This window comes from Martes martes, assembly GCF_963455335.1.
Source record: "Martes martes genome assembly, chromosome: 1".
Lineage (NCBI taxonomy): Eukaryota > Metazoa > Chordata > Mammalia > Carnivora > Mustelidae > Martes > Martes martes.
The window spans coordinates 162128862-162155067 of NC_137888.1; the positions used below are offsets into that span (position 1 = coordinate 162128862).

The 26206-nt window shown below is 52.9% G+C and overlaps 1 protein-coding gene across 2 annotated transcripts in view; it reads right to left on the bottom strand.

The window, feature by feature from the left end:
- Window positions 1-23187, bottom strand: part of WNT7A (Wnt family member 7A) — a gene marked incomplete at both ends in the record, with an annotated part of 57676 nt that extends 34489 nt beyond the window's left edge. For both annotated transcript variants that reach the window (XM_080803656.1, XM_080803655.1), the window contains 3 exons: window positions 434-705; window positions 18032-18258; window positions 23117-23187. In XM_080803656.1, the coding sequence (XP_080659782.1) occupies window positions 434-705; window positions 18032-18258; window positions 23117-23187 (570 nt within the window). The remainder of the gene's footprint in view (window positions 1-433; window positions 706-18031; window positions 18259-23116) is intronic.
- Between the last annotated feature and the right edge of the window lie 3019 nt (window positions 23188-26206).

The window sequence follows — 26206 nt, forward strand, 5'->3', positions numbered from 1 at the left end:
AGGATCTGAGGAGAAAATAAAGATGGAACAGTTGCCTCCCTTATTTTAAGCTCCAGATCTTGGTTAAGGTGACCAAGGACATTTTAGCGGCCCTGGAAGAACTCACCTCAACCCGTCCGTATCGTCAGAGTTTTGTATAGCTGGTTTTTGTGGACCCAAGGACTTCGCATCCGTCCCTCCCTCGTTCCATCCTGCCGAGTTACATCCAATTGATTTTAACAGAGATTCGCTTATTCAGTCCCACCAGTAACCGACATGCTTTATGCCGTACACAGGTCCTGACCAGCAGCAAATGGACAACAGCATCAAGCAGAACGAGGCTGAGGGCAGAGCCCTGTGGTTCGCCACCAGAGACCCAATACCAGCCATTAGGGGTCAGCTGTTTTCCCGCACGTCTGCAAGAGCTGCCCGGCTCCCCTCCCTGGCTGCCTACCTTTCGGCCTGCCTCGTTATTGTGTAAGTTCATGAGAGTCCGGGCATTCTGCTTGATCTCCCGGGCATCCACAAAGACCTTGGCGAAGCCGATGCCGTAGCGGATGTCGGCAGAGCAGCCACCCCACTTCCAGCCCTCGTCCCGGTGGTACTGGCCTTGCTTCTCCTTGTCGCAGCCACAGTCACTCAGGTTGCCTTGGGTACAGGCAGCTGTGATGGCATGGGCCACGCCAGCGGCAATGATGGCGTATGTGAAGGCAGCCTCCCGGCTCCCTGTGAGGGGAAGAGTAGGAAGACGGGGGTCAAGTCCAAGGCACCCCGGGAGAAGGCCAGACTTGGGTAAGAAGGGGAGCTGGGCTCACTGAGCACCATTCCTGACCTTCCAGAAATCTCCATCATGGGCTGATGGCCCTGCCTGATGACACCCCACTCCCCCATGCACACACCCACCCAGTCCCATCACTATGCCCCTGGGTGTCAACTGGGCAATGCACGAGAAAGGCACACTGGCCAGTTGTCCAGCCTTTGGAAGATCGGATTAGGGGACCCCTCTGTCAATGACCACCCACTCCCCACCACCCTTGACGTAGCTGTGTAAACTGTGCACCCGCGTACACTCATAGTATCTGGCGACACACCATAGCAGCATGTCTTAAACACCTACAGTATGCACAGAGGCCTGGGCTTAAATCCCAGGAACGGGAATCCCTGGCTCTGTGTCTTTCAGCCAGCCATGACCCTTCCCTGTGCCTCAGTCTCCTCAGCTGTAAAATGGAGACAGAGCGAGTGTACTTTCTCAGAGCAATGACGGAGAGCATTAAGAATTTGTCCATGTCAAGCTGTCAGCTCCATGCCTGGCTCACAGCACCTGCCTGACACAGCAGGTCTTAGGCTCATGGTCCCTATTATTATTGCTGTGGGTCACCTGACATTTATAGGTCCAGCCCCTCCTCTTCACCACGGTCTACTCACTAGACTGTGAACCTCTCCAGGGAAGGCTGGCCCCCATTCACGTCTGTGTCCTCGGGCATCAGTCTGATACAGAAGGCAAGGGCTGGGGAAGGGGAGAGGGACTGCCCACAGTCAGGGTGGAAAGGGGCAGGAAGGAACCTGGACAGGAAGGTTCAATGTGGGGAGGGGGTCTGGGAAGCACTGAGGCTGTGCTTTCCCACAGGTTTTCCTGGCTGTCTGGAGATGGCCCTGCCAGGAGGCTGGGAGTGGTCAGTAGGGATTTACAAAAGCTCTGCAGGAGGATGCCACGGTTTTAAGTGGTAGTGGAAGGGTCCTGAGTAGCTGGGCGCAGCAGTGCTGCCCCCCTGTCTCTTAACCTCTCTGAGCCTCAGTCTCTCCATCTGCAAAATGGGTTCAAGAGCAGTGTCAGGACGGAGATGAACCCAGGCATGGGAAGCCCCAGGTGAGTGCTCAGCAAGTTAGCTCTTGCAGTGGGGTAGAGTGGAGGTTAGGGAGGGCTCCCTGGAGGAAGAGGCTCCACACAGATGAAGCAGGGTCCACCATTCAGGAAGGGGCAGGGAGAAGGGTTCCAGGGTGTTGTGATGTAGATGACCTCAGCAGGGGTGGGGTGGGGGGAATGGGTGACGAGTGGGTGAGGCAGCCTCCAAGCTGCTTCCGGCCTCAGGTAGATGATTTCCCCATCCAACCCTCATCCACCTCCAGGCCTCCCTCACCCAGGCTGCGAAGACACAAACAACCTGCCTCTGCACCCCATCCCCAGCCACCACCCTCGCACTCTACAGACACAGATGCCTGTCCACCTGTGGGATGGGTTTACTACACCAGAGCCCTTGGCTCTGATGTTCCACGCCAGCCCATCCCTGGTACCTCGGTTCACACAGAGCTTCCAATCTCAGGTCCACCACTTCCTGACTGTGCCTTAGGCAAGTTCGTCCTCCTCTCTGAGCCTCAGTCTCCCTGCTTGGGAAATGCAAGCGATGCCAGTGTCCACCTGAGAGGAGTTGTTGTGAAGTTCCAGTAGTGTGTGTGACAATCTTAGCCCAGTGCCTGGGTCAACAGACACCCCTACCCTGGGCACTCTCTTTTTAACTGCATCTCAACCTCTGGGGCATGGAGAAGAACATGATTTGAGCACCTCCCAGATTCCTGGCTCTAAACACATCATCGATCATATCAGTATTAGAAACCATATGTGTGTCACAAGTGCCCCGCAGAGGGCTGGGCACAAAGTGGCATCGACAGCGGACACATGCACAGACTCAACCTCTGGGCAGGCTGGATACCTGACAATGGTTATGTGAAATTAAGAAATGCTGCGTAAGATCTTCCAATGCATGGTAGAGCTTCCCGGGAAGGAAAGGGAACCCGTGGGGGCCATGTGTAGGAGAAAGAACTGACCACCAGTAGGGCAAGCAGGAACAGAAGGTGACCATCTCGTGTTGCTGGGCTCTGTAGAAAAGGGAGCTGACAAATTAAGGCCTCAAGGACCAGTGATTGGGCCCTGAGTCCCACCAGGGCAGGACATTGGAAAGGAGCTAGTACTTGATGGACAGACTCCCAGAAAGAGGGTAGATTGGAAAAATCAACCCCTTCCCCAACACATACATGCACCCAGCAAAGCTAGACAACAAGCAAGCAGGTCTGACATAGCCAGAACAGGAGGTGTGAGGGTGAGGGATGAGGAAACCAGAACCTCCTGGGACCTGGGAGTCTTGCCCTTGCCTTTGAGATTTGGCTCCGAATTGTCCCTCTGCATGCTCAGAGGCTGCCAGTTAAGGGCGAAGACGGGCCCCAGGCTGGTGATTCCCTAAGACCACTGGAGAAGCAAAGACAAAGCCCCCAGGCACCAGATCCCAGCACAGACTATCAGACACACAAGAAAATAATATACTGGAGACAGCCAACAGTGCGATTAGACCGTCAGTGACATCAAAGAAAAGAATCATCAGATGGAGCATATACAGAGAACAGGATGAGGGGCCTGGGGTCTTCCCTGTTCCATCACTTGCCAGCTGTGTGACCTCAGGTGAGTCACCTAAACTCTCTGTGCTCCAGCTCCTCCGCCATAAAATAGGGATGGCAACCACCCACTTTCTTAGGGTAGCTGAGAGGCTGAGAAAAACTAACAAAGGTAAAGCATTAACACAGCCTGGTATGAAGAAGGAGCCCCCAATACTAGATGTATTACAATTTCTGTTGATGATGGTAGTGACTGTTCTCCGTGAGAGACTGGGGAGGTAAAGAGTGCAGGCTACCTTGATCTTCATTTATGGTTGGAGGAACAGGGGCCAAGAGAAAAGTCCAGCTTGTTCAGGTCACCCATCCAGTAGGCAGCAGAGGTGGGCTGCAGACACGGCCTCTAGACACCTCATAGAGATCAAGAACGATCTGCAGGGATTAAATGACTTGAGGTGCAGCGGGCACAGCTGGCGGGCTCCTGAAGCTGAAAGGAGACTGGGTCCGCTTTATCAGACCAAGAATGGATATGCAAATTGAGGAGGGGGCGGGGAGTCAGGCTTGTCATCTGAGCCTTGTCCTTCTTCCAGACTCCTCCCTGGGGGTGGGGCCAGGAGTATGGTGAGGAGGGGCAGGACCAGCACCCTTCCTGGTAATTTTGTGCAGGGCTGCTCTAACCCCTGTGCTTGATGGTCCCCTGGTCTCTCTGAGCCCCCTGAACAGCACACAGCGATGCAGATGGTGACGGACGGACAGCTACCTAAACATGACTTCTGTTCCCAGGCACCTCTCTTAAGGTTGGGGAAGGGGAGTTGTACCTTGACACATTTAACTCCCGAGTTCAAGGTGGAACCCCCACGCCAGAGTGAAGTCCCATCATGGGCCAAGGCCTTCCCCTCCCTGCCAAGCCGGCCCTCACCTCAGCATCCACTGCCCCAGAGAAGCCAACTCTGTGGCTTCGGAGTTCTCAGGAACCCAGGTATTGGCTGCTCAAGTCCAATGCCTCTGGATGCTATAGGGTCACTGTGAACCCCTGCCATTGACCTTGACATTGGGTTTACCCGCCAACATCAGACTGGCACTGCCCAGTCCCACCTCCCTTTCTTCCCACCACCCACCTGAACACTGAAGATACTGGCCTGGGCATCAGGCAGGCTGCATAACTCACATCAGGTCTGTTAATTTCCTGAAGCCTCTGTTGCTTCCTCTGTGAAATGGGCATAATGACAGCATCTGTGCATCATGGGCTATGTAAGTAGACTGAATCATAGAACAAGGGGGAGGTGCTGAGCACAGAGCCTTGCATGTAGCAAGTGTTCAGGAAATGCCAGACATTGTGGTTATTTTTGTTATTATTACTTCTGAGCCCCATTTTGCTCTGTGATGCTCTGGAGGTCAGGACAGCCTCACACAGAGGCAAGTGCTTGGGGCTGATCCGGCCTAGTCTGTCTCTCTGCTCAGCCGTGCTCTGGGTTCCCAAGGGGACAAGGACAATGTGTGGCTCACCCCCCCCCTTTTTTTAGCCCCCACCACAAGATGTGAGAGATGAATGAATGAGCAGGCCTGCATTCCAGCTGCAACCCTGCCAGAAGCTGGATGACCTTGGGTAAGTCACTTAACCTCTCTGCCCCTCCATGTCCACGTCTGTTAGTATCACCTATTTCTGCAGGAGGAAATATATACCATCTGGCACATAGCTAGTATTTAAACGCTAGTGAGTGTTACAGTGATGATAACTGATGAACTTACAGGCACACCGTTGGGAGGGAGGTACAGAAACTCCCTCCACCCCAATCTAGTTTTCTCCATGGCCCTTCCTGCCATCTTAGATTTATGTGTTGATCATTTGTTCCTCATACACCATTCCCACTCCCACTGTCCCACTGGAATATAATTTCCTTAAAGACAAGCACTCTGTCATATTCCCCATTGGGTCCCAAGAATGACACATAGTAGGTACGTGGTACATTCTTTGCATGAATGGGTGCATGAGTGGGTGGATTGATGGATGGATGGATGAAGACTCCAAACAGTGGCCGACAATCACGTGACCTTTTTTTAGGGCTTATTTGCCAGGCACCCTGCTAGGCACTTCAGAAAACTATGTTCACCTAGTCCTTAGGAAAACTACCCCAGGTGAAGTTCAGAGAGGGTCTGACAGCCTATTTCCCCAGAATATCTGCATGGAATTAGCCAGAGACTGGGGTGGGGGGATTGTGGAGTTTTGCAGTGGGGGGAGAAGGGCGCTGAGCACCTACTATGGGCCAGACCCACACTTGGCTCTCTGTGTGGTATTTCCCAAAAGCCCCATTGGTAGACACGATTCCCCACAGTGTTACGGAGGAGGAGACTGAGACTGAGAGGTAGATGTGATTCACTGAGGCCCCACACCTACAAACTGGCCAGAACCGGGACTCCAGGCCCAAGTGTCCTTTCTCAGTCCCACCCACCTCCCTTCCTGGCTTCTTGAAGCATCTCAAAGCCCATGGGTAACAGAGATTACTTTGGCTTAAGGCATGGATGTTTATCAAAATGCCATTTGTTATCAGTTAAAACGTATCAACAAATAATTTATAAGACCATTGAAATCAGATGGCTTGCTAAGCTAAGAACAGGTTTTGATGGCAGGAAGAATGTAGAAAAGGACCCTTAAATTTTTTTTCAAGATTTAAAAAAAAAATTTATTTGAGAGAGAGAGCACTAGAGAGAGAGAACGAGAATGAGTTGGCGGGGGGCAGAGGGAGAGGGAGAAGCAGACTCCCCACTGATCAGGGAGCCCGATGTGGGGCTCGATTCCAGGACCCCGGGATCATGACCTGAGCCAAAGGCAGACACTTAACTGACTGAGCCACCCAGGTGCCCCAAGGATCCCCAAATCTTAAAACCTCACTCCCAGGGTGAGAGGCTATGTAACAGCCTATCCATTCGTGCCTCCTGCACCTATCCCAAATGAGTAACAACACCTTATTTTATCAATGGGGAAACTGAGGCTCAGAAAAGGGATTTACCCAGGCAGAGCCAGGATGCAAACTTGGAGGTCACCTGCTGTCTCGAGCCATTGCAGGGGACTGCTCTAGACCCTGACCATGCCCGGGACTCCCAGCACAGCCCCTGTCTCAGCTGACCGAGGAAGCTCCTTCAGCTGGGTAATTTCCCTAATGCCACTTTGTTTGTGGCATCTGCAAGAGTGTGTCTAGGATGTCATCTGCAAGAGTGTGTCTAGGATATCTGTTTTATTGCTGCAGAAACTATGCCCAATGGCACCGTTCATAATAACCATAGCAAAGTAAAAAAAAATGCTTACTAATTTCAAGGCTCTTCCCTAAGCACTCATTATAGATCAACTCGATCCTGGCAACTGTCCAATGAGATGTGGACCATTATGGTCATCATTTTACAAATGGGGAATCTAAGGCCCAGAGAGGTGATGCAACCTGCAAGGATTTAAACCCAGTTGGCTGGGCTGCAGAGTCCAACCCACTCTCCTGCCCCAAGGCCATGATACCCACTCAGTCCTACTGACCCCAGCCCCGGCTCTTTCCCGGGTCTTCTGCACAAAGCCAGTGAGCAGCACACACTGGGCTTGGCCATTGCTGACCACGTGCCCTCTAAGAACATATCTACCCCTCTCTGCTCGGACCATCCATCTGTCCCTTCTACCCATGAGCCAAGGAAGAACCTCCATCAAATCTGCTTGACCAAGTCATGTGCCATGTTCCTTCGCTCCACAGATATTTCTTGAGCACCTATTAGCTGCCAAGCACTGGGGCCTGGGGACACCGAGAGGAGAGATTCAGACACAGCCTCACCTTCGTAGGGGGACAGACAACAAAATCACATCACTCAGTGGCAGCTGAGGACTCTGAAGAACATACAACAGAGCAGTGCTGGGAGCAGGGGGCAACTGGGGTGGCTCGGAGGGGCCAGTCATGCAGCTCTCTCTGTGGGTCAGAGGGCTCCAGGCCCATGTGATGACCCTGGCGTGGTCTAGCCAATGGCAGAAGTAGGTAAAACAGGAACACAGGGGAGCTGAAGCTAGGTCCACCATCCTGCCCTGCACAGAGACTCTCCATGTCCCCAGAATCAGAGAATAGACTCCTAGAGCCACAGAGAGAATGCCCATGGGTTCCTCCTAGAATGATAGATTCATGGAGACCAGGAGTCTCGCCCAAGGTCACCAGTGACTCAGTGAGACCAGGGGGACTAGACCCAGGCTCTCCTGGCTCCTGCATGGGGTCCCCGCCTTCACCCCATCCTCCTTAACTCTCCCCCCACCTCCACCCCATCCTCCTTAACTCTCGGTGCAGGTCAGTTTTCCATCCGGAAGCCCCAGTGGCTGCCTTCAGCTCAAAGCTTGGATAAGATGGGGCTTGTCTGTCCCTCCTCTCTACTCTTTATTCAGCTGGGTGACCCTGAGCAAGGACTCTGCCTCCTTGAGTCTCAGCTTGCCCATCTGTGAAATAGGAACCACCAGGAGGACACTGGCAAATTGCCGTGAAGGGTCAATGCAGCCTCTGGGTAAAGAGAAGGTGGTCAGTAAAGCACTGTGTTAACACTGAGGGAAAACGGGGAGTCTGGCTAATGCCCTCCACACAGCCCAGCTCCATAATGATCCCGGCGGGTACAGAGGAAATAAACTGATGAGCCAGTCTGCCCAAAAGATTCCATTCCACCGCCCTGTGCAATCGCTGCAAATGGCTTGCACCGGAATATTATCTGGGTGTATTTACGGTATCTTACTGGAAACCACAAAGTGCATTGTATTTTTTTTTTCTTTTGCTATTTAAAGCCAGTGGGTCAGAGAGTGAGCAATCTGCCATGACACGAGCTGAAATATATGATGATTTGGAAAATATACAGATGGAAAAAGGTTGCTTTTGCCAGTCCCATGGCATGGCGGCTCACAGCCCTTCTGGGCTTGGAATGCCACACAGCTGGCTGTCTCCAGCCAGAGGAAGCACAGAGCCTCTTGATGAACAATTGAAGAATCGGGGGTGTAGGGAGTACCTGTCTGGGCTGATGCTGGTTAAGATAATAGGTCAGTAGAGCTGGAAACTGGGAGAGGGGCGTGTGTAGTTGGATCCAACTGCGTCAGATCCAACCAAGGGTCTCTCCTCCCACTGAGGCACACACCTCCGACCATCCACGAAGTGTCAACGTCTGCCCCTCCTGCTTTTGTGCCTTTGTGTGTGCTGTTCCCTCAGCCGGGACATGCCCTTCTTCCCATCTGCCTGGTGAGGGGCAAATGTAGCCGGGGCTTAGAAGCAGGGCTCCAGACGTCAATAAATCTGGGTTCGAGTGGCAGGACCTTGAGTGAGTTAATTGACCTCTCAAAGGCCTTCGTTTCCTCCTTTGTAAATTAGGAATACGGGGACCTTCTAAGGTTGTTTGGATGGTGAAAAAAATGAAAGCACATGACAGACTCGGTCCACACCAGGTAAGGGATCAATAAACAGTAGCTTTGACAAGATGCGTGCTTGGTTAACCCAATTCTTCAGGACGCGGCTGCAGTGTCCCCTCCCTGAAGGAACTTCCTGATCGTCCCTCCCTCTGATTGTGGCCCAGGGCCTTCGCTTTCCTCACTTTGTGCTAAATTGAATTCTGTCCCTTCCCAGTAGGTTGTGGAGAGCAGGACTGTTTCTCTGAGAAGCGTCCACAGTCGATGAATGAATGACAGTGCGTGTAAAAGTGTGTAAGCATGTGAGTGTGTGTGTGTGTCTGCCTGTCCACCATATGAGAGCTGGAAAGAGAACATTAGAACAAAAGACTCATCTCAAAGAATAGCGTCAGGAGGGCTAAAACCCAGGATGAACTGAGGCTTGCAAAAAAAAAATGCAAACGAGACAAAAAGTCCTTTGTTCACTGCTTCTAAGCAAGAATAAGGAAAGAATAGGTCTTTCGCTGGGGCAAGATGGCGTATTGTTAAGAAATGGCTCCGAGAAAGTGGAGCTGGCCCGCCCCTTGCTTCTGTCTCTTTCCTTCACTGGAAAGGCCTTCGAATCTGTCCCTCCACGCAGCCATTAGCTCACCAGACATGTGCTCTAGTCTCTTTCACTGCCCAAAACGGGCAAAAAAAGACAGAGCCATTCGTGTGAGGGGTGGATTCCCAGAGGAGGGATCCGAGGCCCAGCAGGTCACTCCAGGGAGAGAGGGAGAGCTACTCAAGTGACTGTTCTCAAGAAGTGGTGACAAATGCCACCGGAGCAGAAGCCCAGAAATGCTTCCGAGTCACCTGGTTTGCAGACACAGGAGGGTGGTACTCCCCTCCCGGGGCCTGAATCCTAGGTCACTGGTGCCCATCCCTGGAAAAATTCTGGCGGGGGAGTACCAAACAGGAGGTCGTGAGTATCTGGAAAAGAATGCAGCCGTCCCCAGGAGCACACATCGGGAAATCACCATTTCTTTGTTGACAATGATGCTGGGGACATTGCAAATTTCTCTATGTGCTAAGAATGTGATTATCTTCCCACATCCTGTCTCTCTCCTGACACAGGGGAAAGAAATTCTTCCAACACCTCCCCTCCCAGGCAAAGCCCTGCTGGACTGATTCATGTCCTACTCTCTCTGAAGCCCCTTTCTGCCCTCCGTACTGTACACCCTAGAGTCCAGGGAACCTGGGTCACTCTGGATACACTGGCTCCGTGCTGGGTCACACCTGCAAGCCTGTCTTGACTGCTTCTCCTCTGCCACAGACTTCCCTCCCTCAGTTGTGGACCAGCCCACCTACAGTCCACCTGGTCCTCTGCCCAGTGCCCTCTCCTCTCTTATCAGATTCCGGAGCCCATTTCCAGCCCTGGCCTCGCTGTCTGTCCCCACCAAACCATGAGCACCCTGAGGGAGGAGCCTGTGGCCGATTCATCAGTCTACCACGCAGAAGATTCTAGAGAATATCTGCGGGACAGGTAAGTGAATGAATAGGTAGACAAACAGTGGGGCAGGGAGCATTTGTGGTGTGTGACCCCAGGAGAATTTAAATTATATGAATTCAACCAAAAGCACCTAGGGGAAAATAAATGAAAATACTATATGCATGGGAATGTAAATTTGCATAGCCACTATGGAGGAGAGTATGGAGTTTCCTCAAAAAGTTAAAAACAGAATGACCACATGACCCAGCAATCCCACTTCCAGATATATACCCCCCAAAATGAAATAGCTCTCTTGGAAAGATACCTGCACACTTGTGTTCACTGTACCATTATTTAAAAAAACCCAAGAAGTGGAAACAACTTAAGTGGACATCAATGGATATGTTGTACATGAAGTGTATTAATGGATAAAGAAAATGTGAGATGGATGGATAGATAGATAGATAGATAGATAATGGGATATTATCCAACCATAAAAAAAGAAGGAACTCTTGCCATTTGTGATGACACAGACAGACTTTGAGGACATTATGCTCAGTGAACTAAGCCAGACAGAGAAAGACAAATATTATATGATCTCACTTATATGTGGAATCAAAAAACAAAAGAACTCTAATGTATATACTTATATTTTAGATGCATACTCTTCTATAGTGGGCATTACTACCCATATATTATACATTCATATGAATGTTTTATGGTAGAAAACCAGGTATTCTGAAATTTTGTGGCTGATTCAAGGGACTTTCAAGGGTAATGCTGACTCGGATAGGTTTCACTGCACATGCCAATGTCAGAAGCTAGCCATTGGGGAAAGACAGAGGACTTGGTGAGTGAATACACCTAGGTCAATTCCTGGTTAGGTCCAAACCCATATTAGGAGCCTGGTCAGTCTGTGAGAATTCCCAGAGTGGGTGTGTTGGGGCCTCTGAAGAGCAGCTCCACCAGATGGTCTATTAGTCCAAGGTCAGAAATGAATGGACCCTCCAGGGGAAGCTTGATCAAGCTGCTCTTCTGTCTGTAAGACTTCTCAGAGCCTTTAATATGTGGATGGCCATTGTAGCTGACCTTGAGCAGGGAGCACAGCATTCTGAGCTCCCCAATTTATCATCCAACCAACCCTCCTATGTTTCTTCAGAGAAGCTGGTGGAGGGAGGGAAGAGGGAGGGGAAGGAAGGGGTAGACCCTACCATTCTGCCCAACAGACCAGGAATGCATGTTCAGTTTTGGATTGGGATCAGAATGAAAAGCATTCACTCACAATGGAGGAAACAGAGTGATTCCCATGAGGGAGCTACAACCTAGACCTGGGAGGCAGAAGAGAAAGAAGAACCCAGGCCTTATCCTCAGGGGCTCAGAGCTACTGCTGGCACACAGGGTAGAGAGCAGCTTCAGGGTGGTTCATCACTTCATGAGTTTCCTGAGCACCTACTGTGTGCCAGGCCCTGGGGGTGCTCCAGGAGAAGACGATTGACAGGCCTGGGTTCCATGGACACCCCCATGGTCAGGGAGATGACTGATATTGGACACATCCTTGCAAAGGTAAGCAATGTCACTTCTGAGAGTGGTAAGTGCTGTAAAGACATCATGTGAGTCTCTTGGGAGGGGCAGAGCGGTGCTTTCTGATGGCCCTAATCTACAGGTGCCGGGATCTTAAATCTCGCACAAGGCTGGCACCTGGCAAGGTGGGTCATGCAACTCCCCCATTCTGCAGATGGGCAGACTGAGATAGGAAAGTGAGGTACTCTCTCAGAGTCCTGGGGTGGGGTTGGGATGGAAACCCAGCTGTGTAACTTTGATGCCAGTGCTCACTTGGCTGCCACATGGCCCAGCCACAAGACGAGGTTCTCAAAAACTTGTCAGCTTGGAGAATATGAAGTCAAGCAGGCTCACAAAAATAGAAGAATCTTCCAGAATAAGGGAATTAACTGCCCATCTCAGCTCTGCCACAAGACAGCCATGTGACTTTGGTCAACCTCCGCCTTGCTCAGAGCCCAAGATGGAGGTAGACAGACCTCCTTTCATGGGGACAGATGAGGCTATGCATGAGGCAGGGCTGTCAGGGGCCTGGCCCCATGGATCCTCAATGAAAAGACAAAAGAAAGGAGAGTGAAGCCCCACATGAGCCACCACCCCTGGGGTGCTGCCCAATCCAGCCTCGCTCCCCTACGTTATGACTCAATACTACAATCACGATGGCCAAACCCAAGGAAAGAACACACAACTGGATGGAAAAATGGGCAAAAAGCATGAACAGGCAACTCACAGAAGAGTAAAACGTGTACAGCCAATAAATACAGGAAGAGGGTTCACCCGAATTACTTCTCAGGGGAATGCAAATCAAGACAGCAGTGGGAAAGCATTTTATGCCTGTTCCTTAGGCAAAAATGAAGTCTTGGATAATGCCAAGTGTTGGAGAAGCTGTGGATCAACACCACTGGCTGGCAGGAGTGGCACTTGGCACAGTCACTGTGGAAATCGGGTTGACGTTCATACCTTGTGACCATCCATTCCATTCCTCCGTATACACCCAAGGGCAACGTGCATACACTAGCACCAGGAAACGTGCACAAAGGGGCCCGTGGTGGCAATGTGACAAGCCAATGCTTAGAGGTGGCCCAGATGACCCACAACCAAAAGCATGGGAGCATAGACCAGAGTCTACTACCACAGCCAAAAGGGATCCACAACAGCCGAAGGAACACTGTGGATGGGTTTTATTGCTATTGAGGGACAAAAGTAAGTCCAAAAGATTGGATATAGAGTGATGTCTTTTCTTTATAAGATTAAATACAACTAAAACCAAATAATTTCTTTCTGGGAACTATATCAATATGATAAAACAGACATAAACAAGCAAGGAATGGGAAACCCAAGATTCAGGATGGAGAAAGCATGGCTCAGGAGGGAGAGGCAGGGGGTGCACAGGGGATGGTCAGAAGAGGGGGTGTAAATTACCCATTCTTGTTCTAGTTGTAGTGTTGTGTGGCAGATTCAAGGAGGGGGGTTCATTGTGTTATTTAAGAAAAGGAAAAGGCTGAAGGGGGTTAATGCCTTCTCAAGCTGTCAAGGGCCACACTAGGTAGTAGGCGATAAAGCTGATGTGGGGCCGCATACAGAATTTTAATAATCCTTGGCATTTAAGACCCATGAAGAGCTGGCCCACAATCTCATCTGAGACTACTGACCCCCCTACCTCCAGAGGCTGCAGACCCCTGTTCAAGATCCTTTTAGCAATCCAACTTCCATGTCGTTGCCCCACAGTTCCCTCAGCCAGGGACCCTATTCACTGGTGAAATTCTTCCTACCCTTTAAGACCCAGATCAAAGGCCATCTCCACTGTCTAGCTCACTTGTCACAGAGGAGATTAGGACACAGAGACATCAAGGGCATGCACAGGGGAAAGACCATGTGACACAGGGAAAAGATGGCCATCTGCAGGCCAAGGAGAGAGACCTCAGAAGAAATCAAACCTGCCGACACCTTGATCTTGGACTTCTGGCCTCCAGAACTGTGAGAAAAGGAGCATCTTTGTCTAAGCTGCCCAGTCTGTGGTTCTTTGTTACAGAAGCCTGAGCTGGCTAATGGACTCATGAGCAGGCCCTCTCCCCTGAGAGGTGGTCTAGGTGGGGCTCCCAGGTCTGGCCAACAAAAGCACTGCTGCCCTTGGGCATGTGATGGGACACATGACCCAAAGTCAAGTCCTGTTAGCTGATCCAGGTGGGATGGACCTTAGGACTTCTGTAGGTGTCCCCAAAGAAAGGCTAATGCTTTTTTTTTTTTTCCCCCCAAATTTAGATCCTGGAAGTTGTGGTTCTGGCATTTTCAGAGCCATCTGGCTGCCCCAAGAGGCTGCTTTGGGGTTGGTAGAAACCATTCCAAGGGTCAGAACCATCCCTGACTTTGCAATGACTTAAGCAGACATAAATTCCCCTCTTGGCCTGATGAGAGGGCTTGAACTGGGTTTCCATTTCTGGCAATGCAAGAGGGCTTTGCTGGGTACAGTAAAATTTAGAACATTCATGAGGGGAGACAGAGCCATGAAACACAGAGCCAGAGACCAGAGACCAGAGTGGAGGCTGAGGAAGTGTTAGAAGGTGAGGCTTCCGTCTCAGCATGAGATGAATAACTATGCCAAGGGGCAGCCCCCGACCCCTCCCCGTGTCAATTTTCCCCTTCTTCCTCCTCAGTCACAGACCCTGAGCTGGTCTAAGAGCTACTCTGAATAAAAGACTACATTTCCCAGCTTCCCTTGCAGCTAGATGTGGTTGTGTGACTGAATTCTGGCCAATGAGGTGTAAGTAGAACTGTGGGGTTGCAGGGGGAGGCCATGTTTCTTGCCATCCAGAGTGCGGCCTTGATGGCCAGACCTCTTCCCAAAGTCAAAGACCTTACTCTTGATGCCTCACCAAAAGGCAGGCTTGTTGGCTGGTCATTGCCAGGAAAAGGCAATCCCGTGAGGGTAAGAGCCCTGAAGGCACTGAGGAAGAGCCCAGGAGCCAAAATCTGAGGCTTGCTTCTTGGTGTCCTCAAGCAGGGTATGTTTACACATGAGGAAACCAAGGCTCAGAGGAGAAGTGTCTTCTCAGACCCCTGGGGGTCTTATGTGGACCTCCTCGTCTTCTGCTCCACCGCCACCACCTTTCAGGTTCCAGGCCAGGGTAACTCCTTCCTAACTGGCCTTCAGGTCATCAATCCTACCCCCATCCTCAGCATCACTGTCAAAGCAGAACTTCACTCAGGGCACAGTGTCACCTCTTGCCAGGAAAACTGGACCAGACTCCTAACTCCCACCCTGACCCCTCCATAGTTCATTCTATTCCCAGCAGCTAGAGCAAGGCTGCTAGATCCAAAGTCAGATCCTGTCATTCCCTTGCTCTCTATTCACTGGAGGAAAACCCAAATCTCTGACTTGGCCTGACAGATGTCACCCTGTCCAGCTCCTGGCTTCTTCTCTGACCTCTGAGACTTCCTCTTCCCCCTGATCACTGTACTCCAGCTATACCTGCCCTCTCACTGGTCCTCAAACAGCCAAATATGTTCCTGCCTGGGGGCCTCTGCACATCTATCCTCTTTGCCCAGCATGCCCTTTCCCAGACATGCCCATGGCTCACCTCCCTCATGAATCCAGAGGCCTTCTGTGACCAAACAGGCTGGAACAGCAGCCTCCAGCCATGGTGGGCACTCAGTAAATATTTGGTGAATGTATGAGTTAAACAAATGAATGAATTATAGCGACTCTTTAATGAGCCTTCCAGAATGACTGACTATTAAGCTGGATCATGTGATGTTGCCATTTTTGCAGGTCAAAAATCATTGAGTAGAGGCTATTTCATACAGTATGACCTTACTTTGGCAGCTACGCCTTTGCTCCAATTCTCCAATGGCTCCCACCACCTAGTTTGAGTTCAAACTGGTCAGACTGATGCCACTTGCCTCTTGGGCCTGGCTCCCAGTCACTTCCAGGCCTGTGGGCCTGTTGCCCTACCACTGCTACGCCCTGGGTTTTCTTAGGCTCGTCTCTTTGCCTTGGTTCCCTGAGGCCACTCAACGTGCAATGGACATCTTCAATTCTACAACTCTGGTCAGCTGGGAGGGCTGCTGGACAGAAGGGCTCCTGGCACCATAGCTCCCCCTTGTACCCCCAAAATGCATGGTGATAATGCCAGGCTATGAGCTGGTTCTTCCAAGACTGCAGGCTGTTCTAGGGTGCCATTATTCCAGTCCCGGGACACCCTGTCACTCACTTTCAATGACCTTGGGCAAGACCCTTCTGAGCCTGTTTCCTCATCTGGAACATCTCATATGTCAGCAACACACAAGTTTAAAATAAGGCCAGAGCCCAGGCCTGGGTCCCAGGGACAGGGAACTGAGGAATGTGAGCAAGAGAAGGCAGAAAAACCATGGGTGCCCACAGAAGGGTCCCAAGACAGGGATTTCAGGGACCTAAACTGGACTTCCAGTATGGATGCCACCTCCTGGTGTAAGCCAGGACAGCCCCGCCCTCTCTCTGGGCCCCCGTTCTCCACCTGAAAAGTCAGCCCTGAGGCTGGAAGAGGGAGAAGGAAGGGCAGGTGGGACAAGGCAAAATTCTAACCATGAAGATGTTGGAAAGGGGGCACAGTGTGAAGAGAAGTTCTAGAAGAGGAGGCCACAGTGCTCCCTGCCAACCTCACCATGAAGCTGGGGTCTGTCCCCCTCAGGAGTGAATAAGCAGGTGCCTACAGAAGATGGTGACCAAACAAGACCTGCTCAGGACTGAGAGGACCAAGAAGGAGGAACGAAACACCCAGTGGTGAGTGCGACGGGAAGCCCAGCTCTCATGGAGCTGGCATTCCCAAGGGGTGAGGAGCGAGTCGAGTCACAGGGCCGATGAGCTGAAGCTTCGTGGTGTGAGGGGACTTTAGACCCCAGTGATCAAGGGAGGCCCAGAGGCCGTGAGAGAGAGATCCGCACAGAGAACGAGGGGCATTCTGGGGTGCTGGTTGTGAGAAAGGATCTGAGGCAGAAGGAATGTGTGGTGCTGGGGACCCAGGGCTGGACACAGTGTGGTGTGCCTGGGTGGGTGGGGGGAGGGGGAAGATGGGAGCAGAAGGGGGCAGAGGTCAGCAGTGCTTTAAAATGAGAGGAAGACTCACTCCATGGAGTTTTAAGCAGGGAAAATGACACGATCTCATTTTCATGTACAAAGGAGGACCCTGCCTGCAGGAAGTTCTCCAGAATAGCCAGGGGGCAGCGGGATGCCAGGATGTGGGGTGGGGGGGTGGGGGTGGTTGTGGTGCTGGGGAGTCCACAGGTGCCAGCTGTGTGACCGGAAGGGAAGGAAGTAAGGACACAGAGAAACGGCTGGATTTAGGGTGAATCTTTTCAATATCCACTGAACTTACTGATGCTGGGGCCGAGGGGGAGAGAGAGAACTCGGGGGGTGGCGGGTGGGAGGGGGAGGTGCCTTTAGCGCCATCCAGTAGGCCCGGTGAACCACTCCAGCCCAAAGAGACCTGAGGCGGACTTATTTCCAGGGAAGTTCACAGCTTGGCAGCAAGCCTGTGGACTTCCCAGCCCCATAGTACAGACACACACAAGCAGAACACAAAACATGGCCTTTTCCACAAATATGGAGGCCTCCCAACGACCAACCGCCTTTCCACCAGGTTTTCCTCATAACTGCTTTGAAAACCAAAAGTGTGACTTGACACATGTCTTGGTGCGTGTATCTGTGTGTGTGTACACACACAGACGCACGTCCATGTATGCATGCTTGAGCAACACACAATTCCCACAGAACAGGGTTTGCAAATTCAAATGTCCACAGTAGCCTGGTGAGTCATGAAAGGGGACTGTATGATAATAGGGAGTGGTGAGGACTGTGGCAGGGGTTCCATTTAAAGGAATCTTCATTCTCAGCCTGACCCCCTGATAACTGTGTAGGCACATATACGTAAGTTATCAGTAGATCTGCCACGTTTTAAAAAAAAGCCAGAAATTCATACTTTGAGGTAGAAAAGTTATTTTTTAAAAATTGGACTTCAATTTAAGAAACATCAGTGCTTTATCAGCCGATTAGCCTTTAGGCCACTGGTTCCTGGTTTTCAACTTTGCCATAGGTGGTTGGAGTGGTCTGGAGTCGAATTAAAGAGCTGACCCTCCCCAGGAGACCTGATTCAAGTCATGACACCTGCAGATCCCATACTTGGGAGCATTGCAGCATGGTGCAGGTGAGAGGTTCGCAGAGGGATCCTGAGGCTATTCTGGTCTCCCGCAGCCTCTAAGACCTTGCGTAAGTTGTCTGGGTGAGCACATACCCACTTTGAGCTCCTTTCCGAAGACGGTGCGCTCCCCTAGTGCTGAGCAGTTCCAGCGGCCATTGCGGAACTGAAACTGACACTCGTCGAGACCCATTTGTGAGCCTTCTCCTATGACGATGATGGCGTCGGGTCGGCTCTGGCAGATTGCCCGCTGTCTGGGAGCTAGGCCCGGGATCTTGTTACAGATGATGCTCGCGCCCAGAGCTACCACCGAGGAGAAGCCACTGGAGCAAGGGGACACAGAGAAATGGAGTGTTAGGCCAGCAAGGTGGGGGCACGGCCTTCACGCCCACCTGGGGTATCTGAGGCTGTTGTCCCCACTCCTCCCACACCCATACTGACCATACTACCCTGCCCCCCCCATTGCTCCCAGCATGGGTCTCCCAAATTTTTCATACTGCACCCCAAACCCACAATTACTCATTTTGTAATCCATATCGCTACTTGCATAGAATGTATAGTCAATATGAGTGAGGCCTGATTTCCTTTTCCGATACACACAAAAAAGACGACATATGCTGCAAATATGACATTGTGCACAAAGCAAGTTGCCTTCAGATTTATGGTAGGGTTCAACTGAGATGAAATTTAAAATTATGCAAACTAAACCCCACTATTGTTTAGGAATCATGTCTGTGTGATCAAACTGCAAAGGCAAGCAAGGGGACGATAATCACAAAGTTTCCTGCAGCGGTGGCCCTGAAAGGTTGTGGGGACACGTTAAAAAAAACTGCAACTGCTTGTACATGTTATATATACTCTCCAGTGTGTATGATCTATATCTTCAAAAAGTAATTGTAAATGCGAGGTCTGGTGTTTTCTTTCTGTGTGCCCATGGAGCATGTGTACCACACTCCAGGCATGATCAGTCTAAAGGATGCCTATGACTCTTCATACGGTTCTTGTCTTCTTTATTCATCTTCTGTGCAGGTAGATATTGGGTATCTCGCAGGTGCCAAGCACTATGCTGGGAGAGAGGCAAGGGCCTACCCTCTAGGAGTTCTGGAGGGAGACCACACCCATTTCACAAATGAATAAAACAGACCATTTCAGGCCATGGTAGGCACTATGAGGAAAGTAAATGAGGAGGCCGTAAATGAGGAGGGTGGGCTTGGGAGGGAAGAGAGAGGGGACACTTTAGCTGGGGTGGTCAAGGATGGCCTTCCTGGGGAGGTGCAGTGCAGCATGGTCTGAATGGCCAAGAACCAGTCATAGGAAGGTCTGGGGCAGAGTAATCTGGGCAGAGGGAAGAGCAAATGCCAATTTCTTGGTAGGGGGTGGCAGGGGCAGCAAGCAGAAAGATCCCACAGAATCTGGTGCAGGGCTCAGGGACGGAGAGAGTCTGAAGAGACAATCTGGTAGAAAGGGCTAGAATTTTCTCAGGTGCATCGGGGAGCACTGAAAGTCTGTATGCAGGAAACTGACGGGATCCCATCCCTCCAGCCTCACAGCGGAGAGGAATGTGGGGATGTGGGGCGCCAGAGCAGGAGCATGGAGAAGGGACAGGGAAGAGGGGGTGGTGGCTTGGCCTTGGCAGTAGCTGGGGTGGCAGCAGGTGGAGCTGACCAAACTTGCTGATGGGCTGATTGAAGGGTGGAGCTGAGCGGAGGAATGGGGAAGGGGATGAGGGAAAGACAGGCGTCAGTGTGACTCCTGGGTATCTGGCGGGGGGTGGGGCCATTTCCTAATATCAAGATAACCCCAGACAAGCTCCAGTGACGACCCTGATGATGCAGGTAGCCCTTCCTTTGCACAAAGATGGTCCACATGTCTGGAGCTTTTAAAGAGAAGACCTCACCCCCGACGCCTTATTCTGGACATAATAATAAGAGAGAGCTTCCATTTATCGAAGGTCACAGCCAGCCCTGGGCAAAGTGCCTCACACTTTCCATCCTGGGACTCAGCTACAGGAAGTTGTTCTGGAACTGGAATTTCTTAAATCGAGGATCTGTGTACCCAGAGTGCAGGAGACGAGGTGACCCCCAACTCCTCTCCAAGCACATTACTGACCGGTCCCTACCCTATTTCCCTCAATCCTGCCTTACACCAGTCCTCTTCCTGCCTCCTGCCCTTTGTCCTTACTGGTCCCCTTCCCTGGAATCTCTCTCCTCCCCCTGAGCTTCACAGGCTTGGCTTCTTGCCATCAATCCTGGGACTTCAAGGGACACCTTCTTTGACCACCCCAGCTACAGGAATCTGCCTCACCCTCTCACCCCTCATAACTTGGCATCACACTCTCTGTTTTGTTTATGTCATTCTCTGGATTACTTATGGTCTTCTGCCATGGTTGGTTCTGTGTGCCCACTTTGTTTATCACTTGTCCTTCTCATTAGACTATGAGCTCTTTGGGGGCAGGGATGATGTCTGTCGGTTCACAAAATGGCTTCTGAATGAATGGATGATGAATGGGTGAACTATGGAGTTTCCAAAATATTGCTCAAGGTAAGTACCCATGACACAGCAGGTGTGCCTGCCCAAATACGCCCCAAATGCATCAGTGAACTTTTGCAGCATCCCTACCATGCCAAGGCAGGAGCGTAAGTGTTGCTGCAAACATGGGATACATGTGACCTTTCTAAACAGCCTGGTGGGCAGGATTCACCCTTTCACATATCAGAAAATTGAGGCTCACAGAGGTTGAGATCTGGAGTCTAGTGGGTCACCGATCTGAAACAGAAGCCTTGCTAGAGCTCTCATTCATTCATCTCAGCCACTGAAAGAGAGTCTAACACGGCTAGAGCTAGAATGTTTGAAATGTTTGAGGAAGAGGTAGCATGGAAAATCGTCAAGCAGAAATGTTTGGGCCACAAGTCAGTGAGAACCTGTCAAGCCCTAGCTGACGGCCAGGGAATTCCCACCCCAACAGACTATAATGATGTATTAGAGTAAAATATTCATAGGAACAGTTATCTAGCAGCTAAAAGTTCAGGCCTAGAGTGCCATCGAAGCTTCCTTGGCCGCCTAGCTGTGCGGCCTTGGGCAAGTTGCACCCCCTCTCTGTACTTCAGCTTTTCCATCTCTAAAAGGAGGATATTGATTTTTAGTCCTCATTTCACAGTGTTGCTGTGAACATTAAATGTGTTAAAACATGGAAAGTGTTCAAAAGGTGCCAGGCACCTAGTATGTACTCAATTAATATGCTGCTGTTGTGGTTTTTGTTATGGGATTTGATTATTACAGGAGGACAGTGCTTGAGTCGCTGGAATGAGCCACATTAAATAAGAATACCACAGATGCCCTGCCATCAGCCCTTGGCGGGGAGGAACTAGGCACATCTGGGGAGCCAGAAGGCTTCTTGAGGACCTTAGGACTTTACCCCTCACGCCCATTTTACAGATGGATAAGCCGAGGCTCAGGAAGCAGCAGGGCTCAGGGCCAAATTCACTCTGCAATTCCTTTCCCTGACTTGGATCTCTCCCTGCCCCAAAGAGTAGCTCCCTCCCTCCCTACAGGGCAGCGGGGGCGGGGGGGGGGGCGCAGGGCCAACGAGGTCTCTGCGCGCCGGTGGGAGGTCCCGCGGGCGGGGCTGCCAGGGGAGGTTATTTTCTGTTGTTATCCCTTTCTCTCCCCCTTCCCTGGTCCCTCCGCCCCGATTCTAATTAAAAAGAAGATAAAGCCTCAAGCGGCCAGCGCCAATCAGCCCGACCAGCTTCCTGGATGCTGGACGCGCGCGGGGTGGCGGGGCGCGGGCCAAGATGAAGATTAAAGCAGGGAGAAAAAAGCCACCCAGACGCGGACGAATCAAGAACACTTAAAACACACCCGCAGGCAGACAGCGCGCGAGCCCCGCAGCTGCCTCTCCGCCTGCTGTCGCCTCTCGGTCCGCGGTCGCGGCCGGCTGCCGCCTTGTCCGCTCTGCGCGCACCTGCTTGCAGCCGCGGCCGTTCAACTTGCGAAACGCCCGCTACCGAGACGCGGGATGGGAAAAGGGGAGGAGTGGTAGTTGCAAAACACAAAGGCTCTGCCACACACAGACACACACACACACACTCTCGCTGCAGCCCCCGCAGCCGGCCACCTCCCCAAAGCCGGGCAGTGGGGAGGTTCCCCCCAAGCCCCGGCGGTGGGAAAGCAGGTTTTGGGAAACCAGCCAAGGTGGCCCTTTAGCGCCAGAACCTCTATCAAACCCTAAAGCCCCCCACCCCTACCCCTCCGTGCTTCACACGCATTATCTCCTAAGTACAAAGGGTGACTGGCCCTGTAAATGCGGCTCCAAGACGCGTCCTGAGCCACCCCCTCCCACTTTCTAGCCAGAGCGCCGCCCGGGGCCCCACCTCCGTGGAAATGCTGGAGTGCAGCAGGGAGGGCTGCTCCGCGCGCCAGAGGACTCCGGTGCCCGGTTTTAGGGGTCGGGGTGGCCCGCCTCTCTCTGGCACTCGCTCTTGGAGGTTGCCTCTCTGGGTGTATAGGGCCATCTCTCGTCCCACCTTTGTGTGTGTTCGTTGGGGATGGGAGGCGCTGTCCCCTTGGCCTGGGAAAGGGCTCTGGGAGTATTGAGGGTTCTTGGAAACCGGGTGGTGTCAGGGATCTGAGCAGCGGTTTGTGTTTGTGCCAGAGAAGGCCCCTCCCTCTAGGTACCTGTTCCCCGTTGCAAGGACCGGCCCCGCCTGCTACCCGGGGACTGCCCTGTCTCCAGGAGAGGCTGTGTCCGCGCCTCTGTATACAGAGGTCCTCTCGGGCTCTGGGGTCTGAGGTCTTTGGGAGCGGCTGTCGTCCTGACTCCTGGCTCCGGTGGTCCTGGGGGAACCTGCTGTTCCTATGCCCGGGTCAGAAGTGACCTTAGGAGAGGCTAGCCTTTGCAGCAGCTAGTTCGGAGTCCCCCAGGCTGCACCGTCGTACTGGTTGTCTCTGCTTCTGAAGGTTACCGGACTCAGACATCTTCAGGAGGGCCGGACCTCTGCCCAATCTCCAGAGCTGTGCGCGCCCCTAGGGCGCCCGCCTGCGGGAGGGGGGGTGGTGTCTTTGTGCGCCCACCCAGTCTCTCTGAGGGGCCTAAGAAGTTGGTGGCCAGCGGCCGACCCCCTCCCGGGGCCAGGCCAACTTTGCCGGGACACGCGTGCAGGGGATGCGAGCGGCCCTTACCCGATCCGGAGGTAGACCATGCCCAGGCTGAGAAAGAGGTGGCCCAGGCAGCGCCGCGCTTTCCGGTTCATAGTCCCCGCTGGCCGCCGGGGCCGCGGGCCGGGCTGTGCTGATCCCGCGGGCCGGCCCCGGCGGGGCTATCAACATAGCCCGCCCGGGAGGCGCGGGCCGAGGCGTCCCGGGTGCCGTCTGTCCGTGCGCCCGTCCGCTCGCTCGGCGCCTGAGCCTGGCCGGGAGCGCGGGAGCCACGGAGCGGGAGGAGGGAGGGAGGAGCGAGCGCGGCGCGGGGCGACGCCGGGCTGCGCGCGAGTGGCGGGTGCAAGTGTGTGAGGCGCGGGGAGTGCGGGGGCGCTGCTGCCGCCCGCCCCCGCCCCTCCCTCCCTCCTTTCCCCCGTCCCTCCCCCGCCCCCTCCCCTCCCCCTCCCGCCTCCCGGGAGCGCCCGCCCCGCACCCCCGCGACCGCGGGACGGGGCCGCCAGCTCTAAGCGCGCGCTCACGCCTTGCCCCACGCGCTCCCGCGGCGCCCCCTCCCGGCTCCGGGGCGCGGAGCCGGGCAGGGGGCAGTGGGAGTCCTCTCGACCCCCACGGGTCGCTAACTCGCAAGTTGCGGTCGAGCTGGCGCACTGCGACTGCCCGTGGGATTGAGAGGATCAAGGCTCAGTCGAGAATCCCCGCGCCCTGGCTTGCCTCGTCGTCCTCCCCGCCCGGCCGGGCGCTCAGAGCTGGGTGGTGTTAGGTGGCACCCGGGTTCCCCCTTTCCCCAGGCTTCCTTGTCCAGCTTCAGAGGAGGGCGCCCCCTTCCGCGGACTGGGATAACTGGCTCAGCATATTCCTTCCTCACCCCTGTCTATTCTAGGAGGTGCGGCAGGTGTGTGCCCTGGTAGGGCAGCTTCTTTTGGAATGCCGCTCCTAGCGGACAGTCGGAGTCGGGCTGAGGCCACGATGTCCCGCACTGGACCCAGACGTAGGCCCCCCGGGCCTCCCGAGCCGCCCGAGGGCGCCTGGCGCGGCCGGCCCCTCAGCGCGCGCTCGCGGCGACACCTGGTGGGCGCGGCGGGTGTTGTAGCTTCAACTAGTTCCGCAAACCGGGTGCTCTGAGCTTGCTAGCCGACCAGAGATGCAGATCCCCGTCCTATGACGTAAACCCCAGTCCAGTGAGCTAGCGGAGCCCTTGGGCTCACGTTTCAGCTGAAGAAATTGAGACTCAGAGACGCGAAGGTGTTTCCCCAAAGTCACCAGCTAGTAAGTGGGAGAGCCAGATTGGAAACAGCCCCCCACAACACACTTTAACCACCACCTCGCAGGGCTTGCCTGTCCTTTAGAATTGCTTTTCTAAATCTTCCCTGAAAACCGCTGTTCATGCCTTCATTCGCATCACACAAGTGTCTGTGCCAGGCATCATGGTGGGCACCAGGTATACAAGGAAAGAAGGACACAGGACCTTCTCTCTTGGAGACAGTTAGGGAGACAGACAGAGGTCCACAAAAACAATTTCAGACATCACAGGGAGAGGTGAAGATAATAAGGCAGAGGGATGAAAGAGACACACATTGGACTCCCGGGGATTTATCTGAGATCTGAATAGGTGGCATTTGAGTTGAGACCTGAAGGACACAGGATCTAGGGTCCCAGCATTTCAAGAGGGAGGACAACCATGTAGAAGCTTGGAGGTGCACATGAACCCCAGGAGGGGATGTGGGGCTGTTCTCAAGAACGAGAAAGAAGGCTCGTAGGGTAGATGGGAGGAGATGGGGGCTCACAGATCCCACAGAGCTGCGTAAGCATGTCAGGGAGCTTAGATTTCACAGGGGAAGTTCAGCGGGAAGACATTGGAGGGATAGGAGGAAAGGTGACTTATCTGATGTGTGTGTTCAAAAGCTCCCTGTGGAGACTCCAGGCTGCTGGGGGGTGAAGGGTAAGGCTGGGCAAAGTGGAGCCAGGAAGACCAGAAAGGAGACTACCCCATGGGTCCAGGCATGAGACATTGGTGGTTTTAAAACACAGCCACACAATTATTCCACGTGCCTCCCATTGAGAGGTGGGCTTTCTGTGCTCTCCCTGCTTGAATCCAGGTGGGCTTTTGTGTGGCGGGAGTGATGCTGCAAGGCTTTCCGGCTAGGTCATAAGAGACAACGCAGCTTCCGCCTTGTTGGCTGGAACATTCCTGCTGGAGCCCTGAGCTACCCTGGAAGGAGTCTGGAGGCTGCCATGATGTGAGGAAGCCCAGTTCACAGTCCCAGTTCAGCACTGGGATTATCCCGGCCCAGGCATCAGATATGTGGGTGAAGGAACCTCCAGATGATTCCAACACTTGGAATCCCCTTATTTTGAGTCCCCCTGCTGAGGCACTGTGGACAGGGACTTCTGCGTTCATCCCAGTGTGCCCTGTGTAAATTTCCAAGCCCCATAACTTGTGAATATAATGAAATGATTGCTTTATGCCACTATTTTTAGGGGTGGTGACTGTTACCTAGTAATTGTAACAACTAAAGTGGAAGTGAGGTGCAGGGAGAAGGGGGATGCTGGGCCTGGGTCACAAGCAGCTCTGATAGGACTTGGAAGGGCCCAACTGAGAAGGGGGAGGGAAAGAGAGGAATGAACAGTGACCCCTAGGCTGGTGGGATCCTTCTCATCGATGGAGGTAGCAATGAATGACAGTGGGGGAGGGAGAATGGAGCAGCCAAGGGACTGGGAGGAACAGTCACAAAGTGTGTCCTAGCCATGCTCTTCCTCCTGTATTCCTCCTCCTCCTCTTCCACTCTCAGATGAGCTCTGAGCAGTTTTTCTTCAAGGCATCACTCAAATGTGTCCTCTCTTTCCTGTATGCATTGTCCTCCTCTTAGACCAAAGTTTCATTTGTGTTACAGATGTTGGGGGACACTCATGACTGGGACATCGGGGCAAAGTGCTGGGATGTAACAGTGGGTCAAGTAAATCCCGTGTCTGCCCTCCTGGAGCACCTAGTCTGTGGACTGATTTGATGATCCATCACACAGGTGGAACTTCCTATGTGCCAGACCCTGTCATCAGCATCTTGACTCATTTAATCCTTTAACAATACTCTGAGGTAGGTGCCATTCTTTTTGTTAA